At 48.1% G+C, this 16,594-nt stretch overlaps 1 protein-coding gene across 24 annotated transcripts in view; it reads left to right on the top strand.

Moving 5' to 3' along the window:
- The window catches only part of PTK2 (protein tyrosine kinase 2), a 193,462-nt gene that overhangs the window by 132,666 nt on the left and 44,202 nt on the right, over positions 1–16,594 (top strand). For 18 of the 24 annotated variants that reach the window (XM_055545652.1, XM_055545655.1, XM_055545665.1 and 15 more), the window contains 7 exons: positions 708–791; positions 1,772–1,789; positions 7,604–7,660; positions 9,022–9,042; positions 10,029–10,126; positions 12,234–12,318; positions 15,607–15,707. In XM_055545652.1, coding sequence (XP_055401627.1) covers positions 708–791; positions 1,772–1,789; positions 7,604–7,660; positions 9,022–9,042; positions 10,029–10,126; positions 12,234–12,318; positions 15,607–15,707 — 464 coding nt within the window. Of the gene's footprint in view, positions 1–707; positions 792–1,771; positions 1,790–7,603; positions 7,661–9,021; positions 9,043–10,028; positions 10,127–12,233; positions 12,319–14,041; positions 14,118–15,606; positions 15,708–16,594 lie in introns of those variants that run through there. The other 6 variants (XM_055545659.1, XM_055545668.1, XR_008701993.1 and 3 more) reach the window with 5 other exon arrangements.

Consider the following 16,594-nt stretch of genomic DNA (forward strand, 5'->3'; position numbering starts at 1 on the left):
TCGCCGCATTGCAGCTGCCATGTCTCCAGCTCCAGGAGGGCTGGCGTGCGTCTAGTTCATCCAGCAAGTGCCTGATGCCTGACAGAGAGTTGGCTTTCAAGAGAGTTTTCAGTACATGAATGACAGTGAATGAGGAGCGGATGCTGGTAGACGGAGGGCTTCGGAGCCTTGTGTTCAGATACCCTGGCTCCAGTTTTTTATGTGAAAGCAGTTTATTTGAGGTGTACACTTAAGGTCTGTGTCTTTGCTGATGGTTTGGGGGAAAGTGCTGGTAAAGCTCTTTTACAAATCAAGAGCTGCTAGTTCTCCACACTGTTCTCTTTGAGGTTGAACGTTAGCTGCTCACGAGAGCCTGTGTCCGTCGGTCTTTGTTGCTTGTGCCGTTGTGTGTCAGCTTTATTCTTCGTAAAGGCATCTGTACCTTTGCTCGCTCCGCTGGCTTTGGATCTGGCCGACCTCTTCATGTCTCGCTGAAAGTTTCAGTATCTAGTGCTACTCTTTCCTAAGAGGGAAAACTGCATTTTAAAATATTAATATGTCTCTCAAGTCAATTATATTAAGAAATCAAGTGTACCAGTAGTCACATAAAAGCATTGCAACTTTGTACTTGTCTTTATAGCTATGCCTTACAATGTAACATAAGTTTTCTCTGGTATTGAAATAATGTGTTTCTGTTTTTCTCTTCCCTTCTCCTGCCTCTGTATAAGGAGTCAGTCACTGCCATCCTAAGGTTAAGAAGGCTAGGCGCTTCCTCCCCTTGGTCTTCTGTGCCCACGAACCTTCTTCTGCGGGTACTGCACTCAGCTTTTGCACAGGCTCTCCTCTTAACCGCAGCTGATCACAGCGGCCAGGCGGCAGCCTAACGATGCTTGTAGATGGTGCCTGCCCCGGGGTCAGTGCAGTGCTGCCCGGCAGGGGCTGTGGGCTGGGGTTCAAGGTGACTGTCTGTGGGCCGTCCTGATAGAAGACTCTGTTTGCCTGTTCACTGGTGTTTAAATGCATGACAGGGCGAGGAGTCTTCTTCCTGTGTGATCTCAGTGTTTTCCCAAAGGGGCCGGCAGGTACCACACCTTTGCCTCGTGGGTTTCCTAACACGGCATGTGAGTGATGGAGGAGGATGGTCCCAGTGAGCCCCGGGGTCTCCTCGCCTGCTTCGTGGGCAGATATTCAGGGATGCTGCAGAGGACGGGCAGCCAGGGCCCCGGGAGCGTTATCTAGGAGAGGGAGATGGTGAGGGTGTAGCAACCAGGACGGTCCTTCTGCAGACGCTGTGTAGATGTGAGTGGAAGTGCATCGGCAGAGCCCCAGGAGGAGCTGCGGGAGCCCCGGGGCTCCCTGCGGAGGCCTTCTGAGGGCTGTTCCCTGCGCACCCACTAATGACCCGTGATTCCCATCTCTGTCCAAGAGGATGCACATTCCTTTGAGGATAGTAGACTTGTCTTTAACATTTAACGGTGAGAAGCAATCAAATTAGCTTTGCTTAATGCGGCAGAAATGCACCTAAACTGCTGTTTTCCTGGGGTAATGTGAGGAGGCTTCACACTCGCACTAATGCCCTCAAGTCAAGTAAACACGCTGACTCCTCCATCCTGCCGTCTTTCTTTTACCTTCTGAATTAGACTGGGGTGGGGCTGGTTTTTGTGTTTTCCTTACACTTTGATTTGCTTGTCATTTTAATAGTGTTTTCCCTTCTCTCCCCCTCCCTTCCTCTTTCTCCTCCCCTCCCCTTTCCCTTCCTCTCCCTTTCTTTGCATGCCACCCGGATCCACAGATGAAATTAGTGGGGACGGTAATATTTATTTTCACGTTTGTGTTACTAATGTGAGATGATTATTTATGGATATAAATACCACTCAGTTTTTAATGAAAGGCAAAATGTGGCTTAGATCCAACAGAGCATGTGTGAAACCAGTGATGGTGTGAACCGGTGATCTCTTTAGAGTTGCTCAGGGCTTCAACCGAAGAAGGGTCACTGTCGGCTTCTTTACCACGTCTCACTGGTAAACTTGAGTTGTGCATGTTCATAGAGAATTTTAGGGATCTCATTATTAGAACTAGAGGTAAAGGGAAATTGTCAAAACTGTTTGATTCCTCAGTAAATGGGAGAGGGTCACACACTTTGCCACATTCGTGTGTATAGTTGGGAGTGGCGTGGCAGGAAGGAAAGGAGGAAAAGTGATTTCTAAGAGTCACAGAGACTGAAGCAACTGCGGAACTGTCTGCAGCGGTTGTTTTTCAGGCAGCCGAGGACACCGCTCCATAAACTGGAAAGTTAAAAGTCGCGTGCAGTGTCTTGTTTTCATTTCCCTTGTGTGCTGCCTGCATGAAGCTTTGTACTCTTTTATAATAAGGAGTGAGATTTTATAAACTAAAATTAAGGGAGACTACACTTTTCCTCACTATTCAATGAGAAAAATGCTTTGACTGAAGCTTCCGTCTGTGCTCCTGCCTGTCGGGTTGGTGACGTGATCCTTATGAGCAAAGTGCTTGCAGCGAAAGGTCTGAGGTACGTGTGATGGGGAGGGTGTCTGCCTCCCGGGCCTTGCAGCCGGAAGCTCTGCGCTCTGTGTCCCGGCTGATTGCTTGGTGGTGGCTGGCTGGAAGCTCCTCCGTGGAGGGTTCCCTGTGTGTCTGCCCTTTATCTGTGTGACTGGCGAGTCCCCCAGCAGGGATTCCGAGTGTAGCTAGGTGTTGTCTTCACTGGTGAGCAGAGGGGTGAGAGACTGACTGTCCAGGGCTGCTGGATGGGTGGCAGGGCCCAGGCTCCAGCCTCGCCAGCTCGCCAGTTGGGTGACGTGCAGCAAAGCACTTGCCCCCTGGAGTCTTCATGTGTAGAAGGCCTCGGAGGTGGTTTGAGGATTACTGTGAAAACATACAAATTTAAACAGATGAGTACAAGCAAGTGGTTATTACCACGTTGTTTATCTAAAGAAAACTTTTTGGTGCATTTTCCCCACATTTGGATTTCCCAGTACTATGAATCAGGGTGAGTATTATCCTTATTTTACAGGTGAATCTGCTGAGCCCTAAGGGTTTAATCCCTGAGTCTAAGGCAGGGATCCACAAACTAAGGCCCAAAGTCCAATTATAGCCCACCCCTGTTTCTGTATTGCTCCTTGAGCTAAAAAGGATTATTATGAATTTTTTTATTATGTATTTTTAAATGGCTGAGAGGAAAATCAAAGAATGTGGCATCAAAACTATGTGAAATTCAGATTTCCGTGTCCATCAGTAAGTTTCACTGGAACAGTTATACCTTCAGTCATGACCAGTCTGCTCACCCCTGCAATTTAAGCGGCAGAGTTAAGTGGTTGCAGTGGAGACTGTGAGCAGCAAGTCTAAAATACCTACTCTCTGACCTTGTACAGAAAAAGTGTGCCGACCCTGGTGCAGGTGACAGAGCTGGTTAACGTCACAGAGCAAAGCAGCACCCTTCCTGGCTTCCTGAAGGCCCTCCTCCCCCGGCCCCCACCCCCTCCGCCTGCTGTCCGTGCGGCCTCCCAAGGCTGACCGCAGGTTCGCCTGTCCAGGTGGTGTGAGGAGCTGTGATCGCTCAGTCGCACTGCACTGCTGGGCAGTGGCGTCCCCCTGCACATGCTGCTCTGGGGGTGGTGCGTCCTCAGGCCCCCCGAGGGCAACAGGCCCGGCCAGTGTAGGTGGGGGCAGACTCGCACCGCCCGCCCCCTTCCCCACCAGGGGACTGAGGGCACCCGGGAGGTTGGTGGGCTGCAGATCCTGGTCCAGCTCTGATATTTACAGCCAAGTGTCCGCTGCCCCCTCCCTCCTGCTCTCCAGACTGGCCCTTCCCAGGGACTCCAGAGGCATCAGGCCTTTGGGTGACAGAGCAGAACCCGTGTGCATGTCCAGGTTTCTGGAGCGACTTTACTAGGTCTCACTCACCATCTTTGAGAATGAGAACTTGATACTTTTCTCTCCTCATTTCAGTTGTCAGTTTCTGTCCTTTTAACATGTCTTCCCATCATTTTTATTTTACCACATACTGTGAAACCAAACACTGTAAATTACAGTGTTATCCAGGGTTTCAGAGGTCACCATTTTTCAAAGTATTTATTTTGAAATATTCAACTCATGGTCTGAAAAACCTTTCGGATTACAGTGTTACCCATGGTTTCAGAGGCCTCCATTTTTCAGAGTGTTCATTTTGAAATATTCAACTCATGGTCTGAAATTGTCTCCCAAGTACACAGACCCACAAAAGCCTACCTGGGCACAGCCCTGGAGCAAAGCTGGAGCCACATCGGGGGTGAAGTCCCCAAGCACACTTAGGAGAGCGTGCTGAGGTCTCAAGACGCAGGGGGTCTGGTCTCACAAGACGAAGCCCCCAGAAACGCGGAAGGTGACAAAGAGCAGAGCTCAGAACACAGTGGCCCGGGCGCCCTCCTACAGGGCCCCTCCAGTGCCTCTGGGGGCCTCGGGTTCCAGCCTGGGAAACAGGATGATGAGAGCGGGACCCACCATGTACGATTTTCCCGAGGTTAAGCAGTGGTGTGTGTATTGTTTGTGATGGTGTCTGGCAGGTGCCCAGGTCTCCGTTAGCCGTGGCCACCATGATTAAGTGGAGCACACACAGCTCTTCCCTTCATTTGTGCCGAGATCTTTCAACCTGCCTCCTTTTCCCTTATGTTTTCCTCCTACCATATTTGGGAGCCAGATGGTTTCAGAGTGGACTCCAGTTGTTCAGGGACCGTTGAGTATGTAAAAGTGCCTCTCATATCAGTGTTGTACTAGCCCATCATCCTAAAAACCAGGAAAGAAAAATGGAAAGTAGAACAGTTCCATATCAAGAGTTCTTGGGGAAATCCACCAAGTATCTCACTTGAAAAGCCTTACGTAGAAGGTCACGTGCGTATGCCTTCACCATGCTTACGTATCACGTTCGTAGGTGCGTGTGCCTTCACCAGTGTTGGCCCTGCCCCGTGAGAACCAGCCTGAGAAGAACACAGCAGCGAGAGCTCCCTGTTCACCTGGTGTCACAGTATCCACACCCACATTCATCACGAGTGATGCCCGGGTGTTTTGGATAATCCCCAGAGCTTTTTTTGTAGCATTCACATCGCACCAAGACACAAAAACTGCAGACTCTTTCTTGTGATGGTGTAAACGAAAGTGTATGCAGCTTGTTTTTTTCCCAAATCAGTTTTGTGTGCCAGCCTGATGTATGAGCCTTCTTCTTCTTTCTCCCTGAGAACAGTTCAGAGGTTGTCTCTTTGCTGAGGGTTTTATAAAAAGAGGCAGTCCTGGGAGCCGCTGCAGCCCCACCCAGAGGGCTCCTGCCAGTGAGGCCTCAGAAGCAGAGGGCACCAAGGAGATCGCAGCCCTCAGTCACCTGTTGTCTTCAGGGCCCACTGCAGCTTGATGTGTGTCTCTGTGATCCTCATGACAACCCCCGCAGGTGGACGTGTTCTCATCGGACACGTGAGGGCACCCCTGAAGCACAGACTGGGCTGTGGGTGCCCGCGTGCAGCTCTGCCTGGCCTGTCCCCCCTGCCTCAGGCTCGCGGCCCCCCTTGTGTGCCTGGAGTGCATGCCTTGTTTCTGTTCAGTGAGCACTCGCCCAGCGCCTCCCCAGTGCCGGCTCTTGTTTGCAGGCTGAGAACAGGACAGTGGATGAGCTGCAGCAGGGCCCGCTGCCCGGGGGCTCCACTCCCAAGAGCCAGAGGACCAGCGGAGAGCTGGTAGTGACGGGCCCTGAGCAGAGCACGTCGGGCAGCGCGATTGAGAGTGACTGGGGGCCAGGAGGGGTCTCTGAGCAGGTGGCAGACACTGTTCTTTAAGGGAAATGAAGGACAGGCCGACAGGGGCCCCGGCGGCCCTGGGAAGCCCACTGAGTCCTGGGCCCCTGACATCTTAGTGGAGCCGAGAGCCCAGGGCAGGGGCTGATGATGACTCCAGGGCAGCTCTGGTAACAGGGCGGCTGGGGGAGGGAGGCACAGCCAGAGTTCTGGGCAGTTTTGCAGCAGATTCCAGCTTCCTCAGGGTCAGCTAATGTGTTTTGCCTCCAAGGGGGGTGGGTGTGTGGTGTATGTGAAAGAGGACCGTGGGGGTGGGTCTGTGGGTGCAGGAGATCAAGTTGCCACGTTGCCGACAGTGTGGACGGTTGAGGTCCGCCTGTGTGGCCTTAGCCTGACACGGTCCCCCACTTAGTCCCTCTTCCTCACCCCAGCCTTGGCGGCACACTCTGTCCCCAAATTTCATTTCACAGTTTCCGCCCAGCCACCTTACACAAAAGCAAGACTGCGGACCTAGAAACCACCACCACTCCTGGTATCCACTGAGAACAGGATGTCCTGAGAACAGGATAGGAGAGAGAAATGTAGGAATGTAAGATGTGGGATAGATTAAATAATTTTTTTCTTTAATCCTGAAAGTAGTAATATTTATAAACACGTAAGAATAACATAAATTATCCACCTGTCATACAGGGCTTAGGAATAGGTCACATTTGCCAAATACCTAAAGGAATGCCTGTTTATGGACTTTATGTTCTGTCAGTTGAATTTGTTGTTACTTGAATTACTTTTAATGATGATGACCAATTGAGAAATGAATTCTTCGAACTACTTTTACATTTGATCTCAGTTGTTAGCATAGCAGTATGCAGAACAGTTGATGTTCTAGTGACTATAAACAGTATATAGTCTCTATTGTCTTTGGTTTCTATAATTTTAATATCTGAATGAAGTGATAATGACAGCACAGAAGAGAGACCTTTTAATTCTTTAGAACTTATAGCCTCCTCTCCTGGCCCAGCAGCTTAAACCCTGTGCACAGAGCTACTCAAGGTTTTCCTCTTTCCAGTACGAGAAAAACAGAGAAGACCCGAGTGATTTTCCAGTGTAATTATTATCCAAGTGAGTGCGTGTTTTCCTCAAAAGGAGTTTTCCCGCCATTAATATGGAGATGGGTCGTCAAGTTCCTGCATTACGGAGAGGAATTGGTGGAAGCATTGGAACTTACACCAGAGAAGAACTCGATTTCTATGCTATTCTGATTTTATTATTTTTGACACATCTTTTACCCTTTTGACATGAATAGACACTGTTCAGATATCTGAGTGAAAAGTTACAAGAGCAATTCCTGGGTTGCTTTCACCCTGAACAGATAAAGTAAGGTATCTCAAACGTCCACATGCCATTTTGTTTTCCGAAGAACATGGAGAATATGCTGTGAGGTCTGGTTGCGAATGAAGTCTGAGCTGTGCTTGGAGAAGCCCCAGCAGACGGCGGTGGGGCTCTACGCCTGTGCTGGGTGTAGGGAGGCGGGCTTCACGGTCAGCCCAGCCGCTTGGTGCGTTTGAGTCGTGCACACAGTCGTTTCCTGTCTTCTGTTTTCCACAAGGGTTTTCTGTGTCAGTCTGTGTGCTCTCTGAGGAACAAGTCTGTGTATTATGACATGGTGGACCATGATGTCACCTTTATTTCCGTAAATGACTCATGTGTGCACAAAAATTGAGTCATAGTGTTGTAAGAATATGTCAGCATAGCAGGGGATGCAGGCAGATCATTTTGCCTTCTCAAATTAGTTCAAGGCCAGGGGGTCGGAGATTTAACCTCTTCCAACATACATGTTTCCTGTCCTACAGAAACGGACGATTATGCCGAGATCATAGATGAAGAGGACACTTACACCATGCCCTCCAGTGAGTAGCTTTTGGTTTTGCTCCTGTTCAAATTTGACAGAGTTTTAAATATCTTGTGTTTAAATGTTTTAGATGTTTATTGTCCTTTTAATAGCTTATTGAGTTCGTAGTAGAAATACTCTCTGCAGCCTTCCGTGCCCACTGCCAGGTCAGAAGCCTGAAACTCAAATATCTATCGTAAGTCAGTTCAGTTATGGGGATTTTGTAATCTTGTCTTCTTGCTCTGTGATAATATATAACCTTTAATGATTAAAGCATTTCCTGTCTGTAGGAAATTAGTATTTAAACACACACACACACATACAGTTCTTTGAATGCACACCTTTTAATGAATCACATTTCCCCTCTGAGGTTTCATTTCTTATTGCCCTTGACTAAGCAATTACAAAGAGCTTCCTGCGTCCAGTCCTTCCAGCTTGGGGTGGGAGGTGTGGGGAGAGCAGGATTCCTCGCCGCCCCTCGCCCCCCCAGCAGCCCGGCAGTGTCGCCTCTGCTTCTCTGCCATGCGGCAAGCTGGTGAGGAGGGCCTGGGAACCCCAGCTCTCCAGGTGGGGTGTATATAGTCCCAGCTCTGGAAAATTTCAAGGGCGTGTCTCAATTAAAAAAAAAAGTTAACCCTACCTGTAAAAGAGGCCTGACTAGGAGTCCTCCTTAAGCCTTCGAGGCCTAATAATTCAGCATCTAATATCCTGGTTTTAGTAAAGCTCTGTGTGTTTGTAAAATGTTTCAGGTGCTTTACCCTGTTGTATAAATATTTTGAAAGTTGTTCTCAATAGATTTCCTACACATGTTGAGATATACCAAAATAGAGAGAAATAGCCCAGTCCAACTCAACCCTGTGGGTATCCTGTGGGGAAAAAGGTGGGGGTGGGGGAGCTGAACTTCTTTCTAAGGGCTCCTGGGTTGGTGATTTGAAACGGAGGCAAGAGTTGAGACTTAAATGGGTTTACTGTGACTCACGGTAGCAATTTGGAGAAATGTTTAAATTTTGGTTTCAAGGTTTGGTTAGCCACTTAGTCTTTTGTACATTCTTGCAGACTATCCAAATTTTAATTAGTATATTATTCATAGTTGAGTAGTAGATGTCCAACATGCTTTTATCTAAACCCCAGAAAAATGGGTTATCGTATAAGGAGTTTGTGGGATAGAAATGCAAAGCACTGTGTATCACATTGCGTTAGCTTGAGGATATTGTGTTGTCACTTGTGTTTGGTCCTCTTTTTTGACTCATGTTAGTAGTCAAAATATTTGACAAAGTAAATATTGAAATGTACTCTCCGAGTTTGTTGTTGTTAACCTGATTGCTATTAGTTATTTCTAAGCAAGGTCTTCACTTTTTTTCTCTCTTAATTGCTATACAGAAAGCTATGGAATAGATGAAGGTAACAGGATTCCTTTAAAATAACTGCATTTGCTTGCAATTGCAACCCATGGAATGATACGGGATGTCTCAGTTTCCAGTTAACTTTTATTTTTAAACTTTTTCATTGGTTTACTCATGCTGTTAAATCAATGGAACTACCAGCTAAAGTGATTTTAAAGAGGAAAATGACCATCTAAAATTTGGGTTGAATTTTCCATGTGATTTCTAATTTGACAAATTAGAAGAAATCAAAATACCAAGCAGGTCATTGGATTAGAATCATCTCCTAGGTTCCAAGTGGGTAGTTTCTTTCCATGTGCCTACAAATAATTGGATTTGTATAAATCATGACAATTGATTACATTAATTTGAGGCTGATGCTGTCAAAAGTATAAAATACTCGTAATCTATTATGTGATACATTCAACCTTGTTCCCAAATTTTCTGACTTAAAGCTGGTCCTAGAAGCTACCTCTTTAAACTCGTTTAGCTCCGTGAATAATATAGATAGGATTATAATGAAGTGGAACACTCTTAAACTTTTAAAAAACAAACTTACTCATGCCACAATTTTTTCCCTCCATGTCTACAGATTTTAGTTACTTGTGAAATAATTGCTTTAAATAACCAGTTTTTAGACTTCATATATTAATACCTGAACTAATAGTATATATTAATCAAACATATATAAACTTAAAGTTGGAGCAATTATTTAGCAGACTATTGAATTAATCAACTGAATCAGACATTCAAAAATATGTAAAAAAAAACCCTACCTTGTATAAAACGCATCGTTTTGATAATTTAAGCAGTGCCGTAACAGTTACATAAATTCCTTTTAAAATACTCGTTTAAGAGAATTCCACTCTGTTTAAAGCATTTTCATAGAATGATGTGCCACCAGTGAAATTCTTACTCATCGATGGTGATGAAATGTGTCCCATGTTTTCTGCACTGGGGATGTTGCACTGAAGTGTCTTCTGGTGTGTGGATCGTGTTTTGCAGCCAGGGACTACGAGATTCAGAGAGAAAGAATAGAACTCGGCCGGTGCATCGGAGAGGGCCAGTTTGGAGATGTGCACCAGGGCACCTACACGAGCCCGGTAGGTCCTGTCGGGTGGCCCCCCACCGTGCCTGTGCCGCCTCCTGCATGGCCTGCTCCTGTCTATCCTCATGAGGCCCTGCTTCTTCAGGGTATTTGCCATTGTTCTCTGCAAGGCTTATCATATACGTCAATTCACTTGCTATGTTCAGAAACCCAAACTGGCAAAATTAGCTCCTGAGAGCTGGGTCTGTCTTTTATTCGTGCTAATCTTTCATTCAGCCTCTGTCATCAGTAACAGTTCTATAGCCCTCTGCCCACATGGTGCCCCGGAAATCTCAGGCTTAGCATCCATCTGAAGCCATGCATCTTTAGAGGGCAGTGCTTCGTTTGCATTTCTTTACTGTCTTAAGAAAGCACCATGTTCAATATTTGAATGTGAATTGACAGGAGTGACTGATTTATGGTCTTACAAAAGTTTCTGTTGTTATTCAGTTCTCTTGTAAAAATGGGCATTTTGTATCATTTCTGAAATATATCAGTCAGCCTTAGGTTCACACAGAGGTAGAAGTCATGGTGCTGGTCCTAGAAGTTTGCCGTCTCAAATTCAGAGCAGTGTGGTATGTCACTGGAGACTGTCAGAAGGCTCCAAGCTCAGGCGTTCAGCAGACAGACCTCTGTGCCAGCCGGCTGCTCTCCTCTGGGGGCCTGGCCACCGCTCCCTCCAGAGTGGTCCTGCCACATGGGCACACCTCCCTCAGGGTCGGAGAGGGACTGCAGTCCCCTGAGTCTGTGTTACAGTCTTGTGGCCTTTTATGTCACTCTTGCTTGAGAGCATGTCCTAGAATCACAGTGTGCAGTTAGCATGAAATCTAAAACAAATTAATGCAATTGAGGGTACTTTTAAGATACGCAAAAAAAAAGATGCACCCTGATCATGACTTGTAAGTGAGCCTTTCCATTTAAAAGAATAATATTCAAAGTGTTTGTTAATTCCACAAATATTTATTGAACACATACTATGAATCAGGTTGCTGTTCTAATGAGGTGGTTTTTTTTTTTTTTTTTTGGGTGAACAGGGCACCTGAAATAAGAGAAATAGATGGTTCTGGAAGGGACCACCCAAAGCCAAGGATAGGATAAACACATACATTTCCAGTTAAAATCTTCCCTGGTGTTTTTTGAATTGATTTGCGTGAAGTGACCTCCTATTTCTTGCTTTTCTTTTGAACTTGGATGAGGAAGCTCAGCTTCTTTGGCTCCCAGGGTGACGTGTTTTCTAGGTTTCTCGCCACCCCCTGCACCTTGGCGTGTTGCCCCTCTCCCTGACCTCTCGGTGTGGAGGGGCTGGGGGGTGCCGTCTTCACACCTTTTTCTCCCTGTGGGGTTTGTCTAGCCCGTGCTTCCAACACTGTCTGAACTGTGGCTGCCTCCAGGACCCCTCCCTGCCCCACCCAGTGCTGACGCCCACTCCCCAGTGTGACTCGCTGTCCCAACCACATCTCAAGACCGTCACATTCAGAGCTGGGCTTCTGGTCAGCTTCAGAGACCCCAGCTTGCCCTCTCCTGCCCAGCCTGGCATCCTCTCCCCCGTTACCCCCCAGCCCTCCACATCCACACCTCCGCTCACCTCCCTGGAGCGTTCCTTCCTGGCCAAGGTCAGCAGGGCCCTCCTCTGCCCAGACCCTGCCCCGGGATGGGGAGCTCTCACTCAGGGTAGAAGCCACAGGGCCGCCCCCGCCCCTCCAGCAGGTCTTTGCTCTCGTCCCCTCTCCGCTGTCTTTCCAGGAGCTTACCTTCTAACCTCTGCGACGTCTGAGCACCTCGTTCACGGTGTCTGTCCGCATCCTCCGCTGGGATATCAGCTGGTGGTGCACTGGGTTGCCGGCCCTTGTTCTGGTGCAGCCTGAGCCCCTGCAGGAGTCCCGGAGGCACCATGGGTGGTGGGTGGGTGTTTGTGGGACACGAGTAACCTGCAGCGTTTCACTTGCATGTCTGCTTTCTGGGGATTTTCTACAGAGGATTTTAAGTGTTCCTCCCACTGTTAAGATTTTATAGTTCTGATTCTGTCTGATCCAGAATCCACAGAGTTGCGGAATAAACCGCCTTTCCTGAACGTGCCCACTGATTAACACAGAGACCTCTTGTTCCATGTGTCCCCATCACAGGAGAATCCAGCTTTGGCAGTTGCAATTAAAACATGTAAAAACTGTACTTCGGACAGTGTGAGAGAGAAGTTCCTTCAAGAAGCCTGTAAGTTTCTAGACATTTCTGTGAGACTCCATTTTGACTTTCTGTCTGTGAAATCCAAACAGTCTCTGAAGAAGTAAGAAAAACAATGTTTTTGACTTTTATGAGGCTGCTACATTTATTCTGTTGCCATGCAGTTCATACCTGTATTTGCTGAGGCTCATGGGTACAGAGTTCTCCAGGGCGGCTGTCACATTTGGGGTATGAAGGCAGATTGACTAACTGCCCCTTCATCCCCTGGCACTTTGTACCATAACTATCTCCACTCTGGGCTTGGGCGGACGTAGTGATGCCCACAGGTCCAGGAGTTGGGCGGTGAGCAGGACAGACACAGTCCCTACAGGATGGAACCCGAGGATGAGCGGGGAGCAGGGCCCAGACCATCCTGAGGGCCCGCTGTAGAGTCAGGTCCTCTCCTGAGGACAGCCCTGCGGAAAGCCGGCCCTGGTCCTGCCTGTGTGCACATGTTGGCTCCTTCCTGCCTGCCTCTGGCTGGGTCCTTCATCCTGCTTCCACTGGGCTTGTTCCTCCCGACCAGCAGAGTTGAAGGGTCTCTCGTTCAGAGGCTTTGTCACGGGAGCCTGGTCTTTCCCTTCTCAAGTGTCCATAATTAAATACACGATGCCTCTCTCTCCCTCTAGACTGTAAGTCCCAGTGGGGAGAGGGACCGTGTTTGTTTTGCTCACGGCTCAGCCCCAGAGCCAACACAGGGCTTAACTCACAGAAGGTGGTTGTAGCTTTTGGTTGCATGAATGAATCTTGGTGTCTTTCATCACATGTACATGGAATTTCAATAAATATTTACCACCCAGCAGCCCAATAAGTGATAAGTGGTGGAATAAACCAGATGGTCACTTCATGAGTCAAGTCAGAGGAAGTCCTGATCCCGTTCTTTGGTCCTTGACTGGAGTATGAGGCAGGGCCTGGCGATGACTTCCGTCTCAGCAAGTGCGCTTCTTCAGGGCGCCGAGGCTGAGGAAACATAGGCTGTGTGTCAGCCAGCAGCACCTAACGGCCTGTGTGCTTTCCTTTGGTGGTAAAGTGCATTATATATTTTCAAAAATGCACGTTTTAGAAAATTGCTTACCTTTCTCTAAAATTTTTGCGAGTAGGTATTGTGATTTGGAATCATTATTACAAAAATCAATTTTAGCATTTTGTAAGTAGTCAGGTCAAACCAACCTTGTTCTTTTTGAAAGGCTGTAATTTCAGAGAAACATGCTACAGGCAGTATACCTAAAATCCTGTAGGGCTTTGACAGGCTCTACATGTAAGTGTGGCAGTATGGCCTAGATTAGGGGTCATTAAACTCTTTCTATAAAGCACCACGTACCAAATATCCTGGGCTCTGCAGGCCAGGTGGTCCCTGTCGCTGCTGCTCAGCTCTGCTGTCAGAGTGTGGAAGAGCCACAAACAACTCAAAAAGGAGCGAGCAAGACTGTTGGCAGTGACTCTGGTTTGTGGAAGCCAGCAGCCACCCTGGCCCGCACTCCTGGCCCTGGGTGATGAGTCAGACTGCTGTGCCTGGCAGGCTTCAGTCCTGCGGATAGTTTCCTGGCGGCCGAGGTCTCCTCTTAGCCCTGCTCTGTGCAGTGTTCTTAACGATTACCCCAAAGAAATAGAAAAGCTTGTTAACTATATGTTAAAGGTAACACGAAACTGAAAGTGATGGTAAGTCAATTGAAAATAAGAGTAAATATGCGGGGTTCCTGAATGTCTGTCCCAGGCCATCACACTACACTGAACTGATGAGCTGTGCTGACGAGATGGCTGTCAGCGGTACATTTTGGATTTTGCACCAGGTATTGATGTGTGTGGTGTTTTTTGTTTGTTTCTTTGTTTTAAACTAACAGGTCCTATTTTGGGGATGTGTGGAAAAAATTGAGGGGAGAATACCTTAAGGGTTTGAGTTCTCTTAAGTGAGGGTATGGTCAGTCTGCAAGAAGAGCCAGTGTGGTCCTTGGTGCGATGGTAGGATATACAGTCTTCCATATCTACAAGTTTTACATCCACAGATTCAACCAACTGTGGGTTGAAAATATTGAGAAGAATTCCAGAAAGTCCCAAAAAGCAAAACTTGACTTTGCTATGCTCTGGCATCTGTATACACGGTGTTTACGTTGTATTAGGTGTTACAGGAGACAAAGTGTATGGAGGCTGTGCACAGGCTACATGCAAATACTCCACTGTTTTTAGAAGCACTTGAGCGTCCTCAGATTTTGCTTGCCCTCCGGGGGTCCTGGGACCCATCCCCTGTGGATATGGAGGGTCAGCTGTGTGCTGTCCAGAGTGAAAGCAGAGAGGCCTGTCTTCCCCAGATGGACCCGGCACTGAGCTGCAGTCCACACTGGGCTCCGTACTAGAGTGGGTATGATGAGACATTTTCTCCTGCTTTGTTGCTCGTGTCCTTGCTTGGCAGCATAAAAGTCGACCCTGAATTGGTCCCCAAAATTAAAAAAAATTTTTTTTTCATTTCAGTAGTCTGTGAAATCCAGGTGCTTTGGGGGGACCACTGCACTAGGTTGCCTGTCAAGTTGCTTCCAGGTTTGAGGTTCTATAGTTCTAGGAATGTTGTCCTGCGTCTCAGTCATTCTAGCGTACTGTGCAGGTGACTTCCTTAACCTGATGTTAGAAATGTGTACATACTTAAAAATAGGTCCCCACATCTAGGTATGTTTACCTGTGCAGGGCCCTCTTGGTCATCCTAGGCTCAGCAAAGCAGTCACACTCACATGATGGCCACAGGCCATGTCTGGCGTCAGACTTTCTGAGAGGAGTTCAGGCCTGGAAGCCACATGCTGGCATTTCCCCACAGGGAAGTCCTCACAGTGGTCCAGGAACTGCTTACTTAGCCCTGATAGTGCTGGGAGGTGATGCGGCCACAGCGGTGGATGCCAGAGCCTCTCGGGTCAAGGAGAAATCCTCTCAAAGCCACCGGCATGGACTCTGGGGCCCTGCAGGGGACGCCCAGCAGCACTCACACTCAGGAAAGCGCCTGCTGCCCCACCAGCAATTTACCCATCAGGTGGTTTTACCATGAAGGATATTTCTTAGAGAATGAATCACACATTCCAGCTCGGTCAGCTTTCCAGAGGAAAACCTGGAAAGTTAGCCTCAGGTCAGATTTGTCCCTGGAAAAGAAGAGGAGGTTTTCTCAGCCAGTGAAAAGCATTGAGTCCTAACCACTGGACCCCCAGGGAACTCCCGTTAGCCCCGAGTCTTAACTGAACTCATCTTCAGGAAACTGAAAGATCTTCAAAACAATGACGGTGGACACCTGTTTCTCCCCAGTAACGATGCGTCAGTTTGACCACCCTCACATTGTGAAGCTGATTGGAGTCATAACAGAGAACCCGGTCTGGATCATCATGGAGCTGTGCACACTCGGAGAGGTACCCGCCCCCCCACCTGCTGCGCCTGCACCTGCAAGGGAGTGCGTGACATACACTCTCACAGTATATAAGAGTGTCTGTATGTGTGCATATACTAGTGCACACTCGGAGAGGTACCTGCCCCCCATCCACTGCGCCTGCACCCGCAGGGAAGTGTGTGACGTACACTCTCATAGTATACATAGGAGAGTGTGTATATGTGTGCATATACATATTATAGTAGTATAGTGTAGTCACTTAGTTGTGTCCGACTCTTTGTGACCCTGTGGACTATAGCCCACCAGGCTCCTGTGTCCATGGGATCCTCTAGGCAAGAATACTGGAGTAGATTGCCATTTCTTTTTTCCAGGGGATCTTCCCGACCCAGGGGTTGAACCCGGGTCTCCCGCGTCGCAGGCAGACGCTTTACCCTCTGAGCCGGTGGCTCAGAGGGTAAAGCGTCTGCCTGCGACGCGGGAGACCCGGGTTCGATTCCTGGGTCGGGAAGATCCCCTGGAGAAGGAAATGGCAATCCAGCACTCTTGCCTGGAAAATCCTATGGATGGAGGAGCCTGATAGGCTACAGACCATGGGGTCGCCAAGAGTCAGACACAACTGAACGACTTCATTTTCACTTTCACTGTAGTAGTATAGCGCCCTCATTAAATTCCCAAGTCCCCCAGCTCAGTGCAGGCAGCAGGGCCTTCCCACCCCAAAGCTTTGTCAGGACAGGAAGCGGCAGGTGACCAAGTGGTTCTCTTTATTCCCTCTCTCTTGCTGTTGCCTAAAGAACACACCCACTGATTTGAGTGTGGAAAAAACAATGTTAGTGGAGTTTGGGTAAATGAGTGCTGAATTTAGGTAAATCAGAACTACTGCTTCATCTTTGGGGGAATTCACTTTACAGT

The sequence above is a fragment of the Bubalus kerabau genome, chromosome 14 (genome assembly GCF_029407905.1).
Source record: "Bubalus kerabau isolate K-KA32 ecotype Philippines breed swamp buffalo chromosome 14, PCC_UOA_SB_1v2, whole genome shotgun sequence".
Lineage (NCBI taxonomy): Eukaryota > Metazoa > Chordata > Mammalia > Artiodactyla > Bovidae > Bubalus > Bubalus kerabau.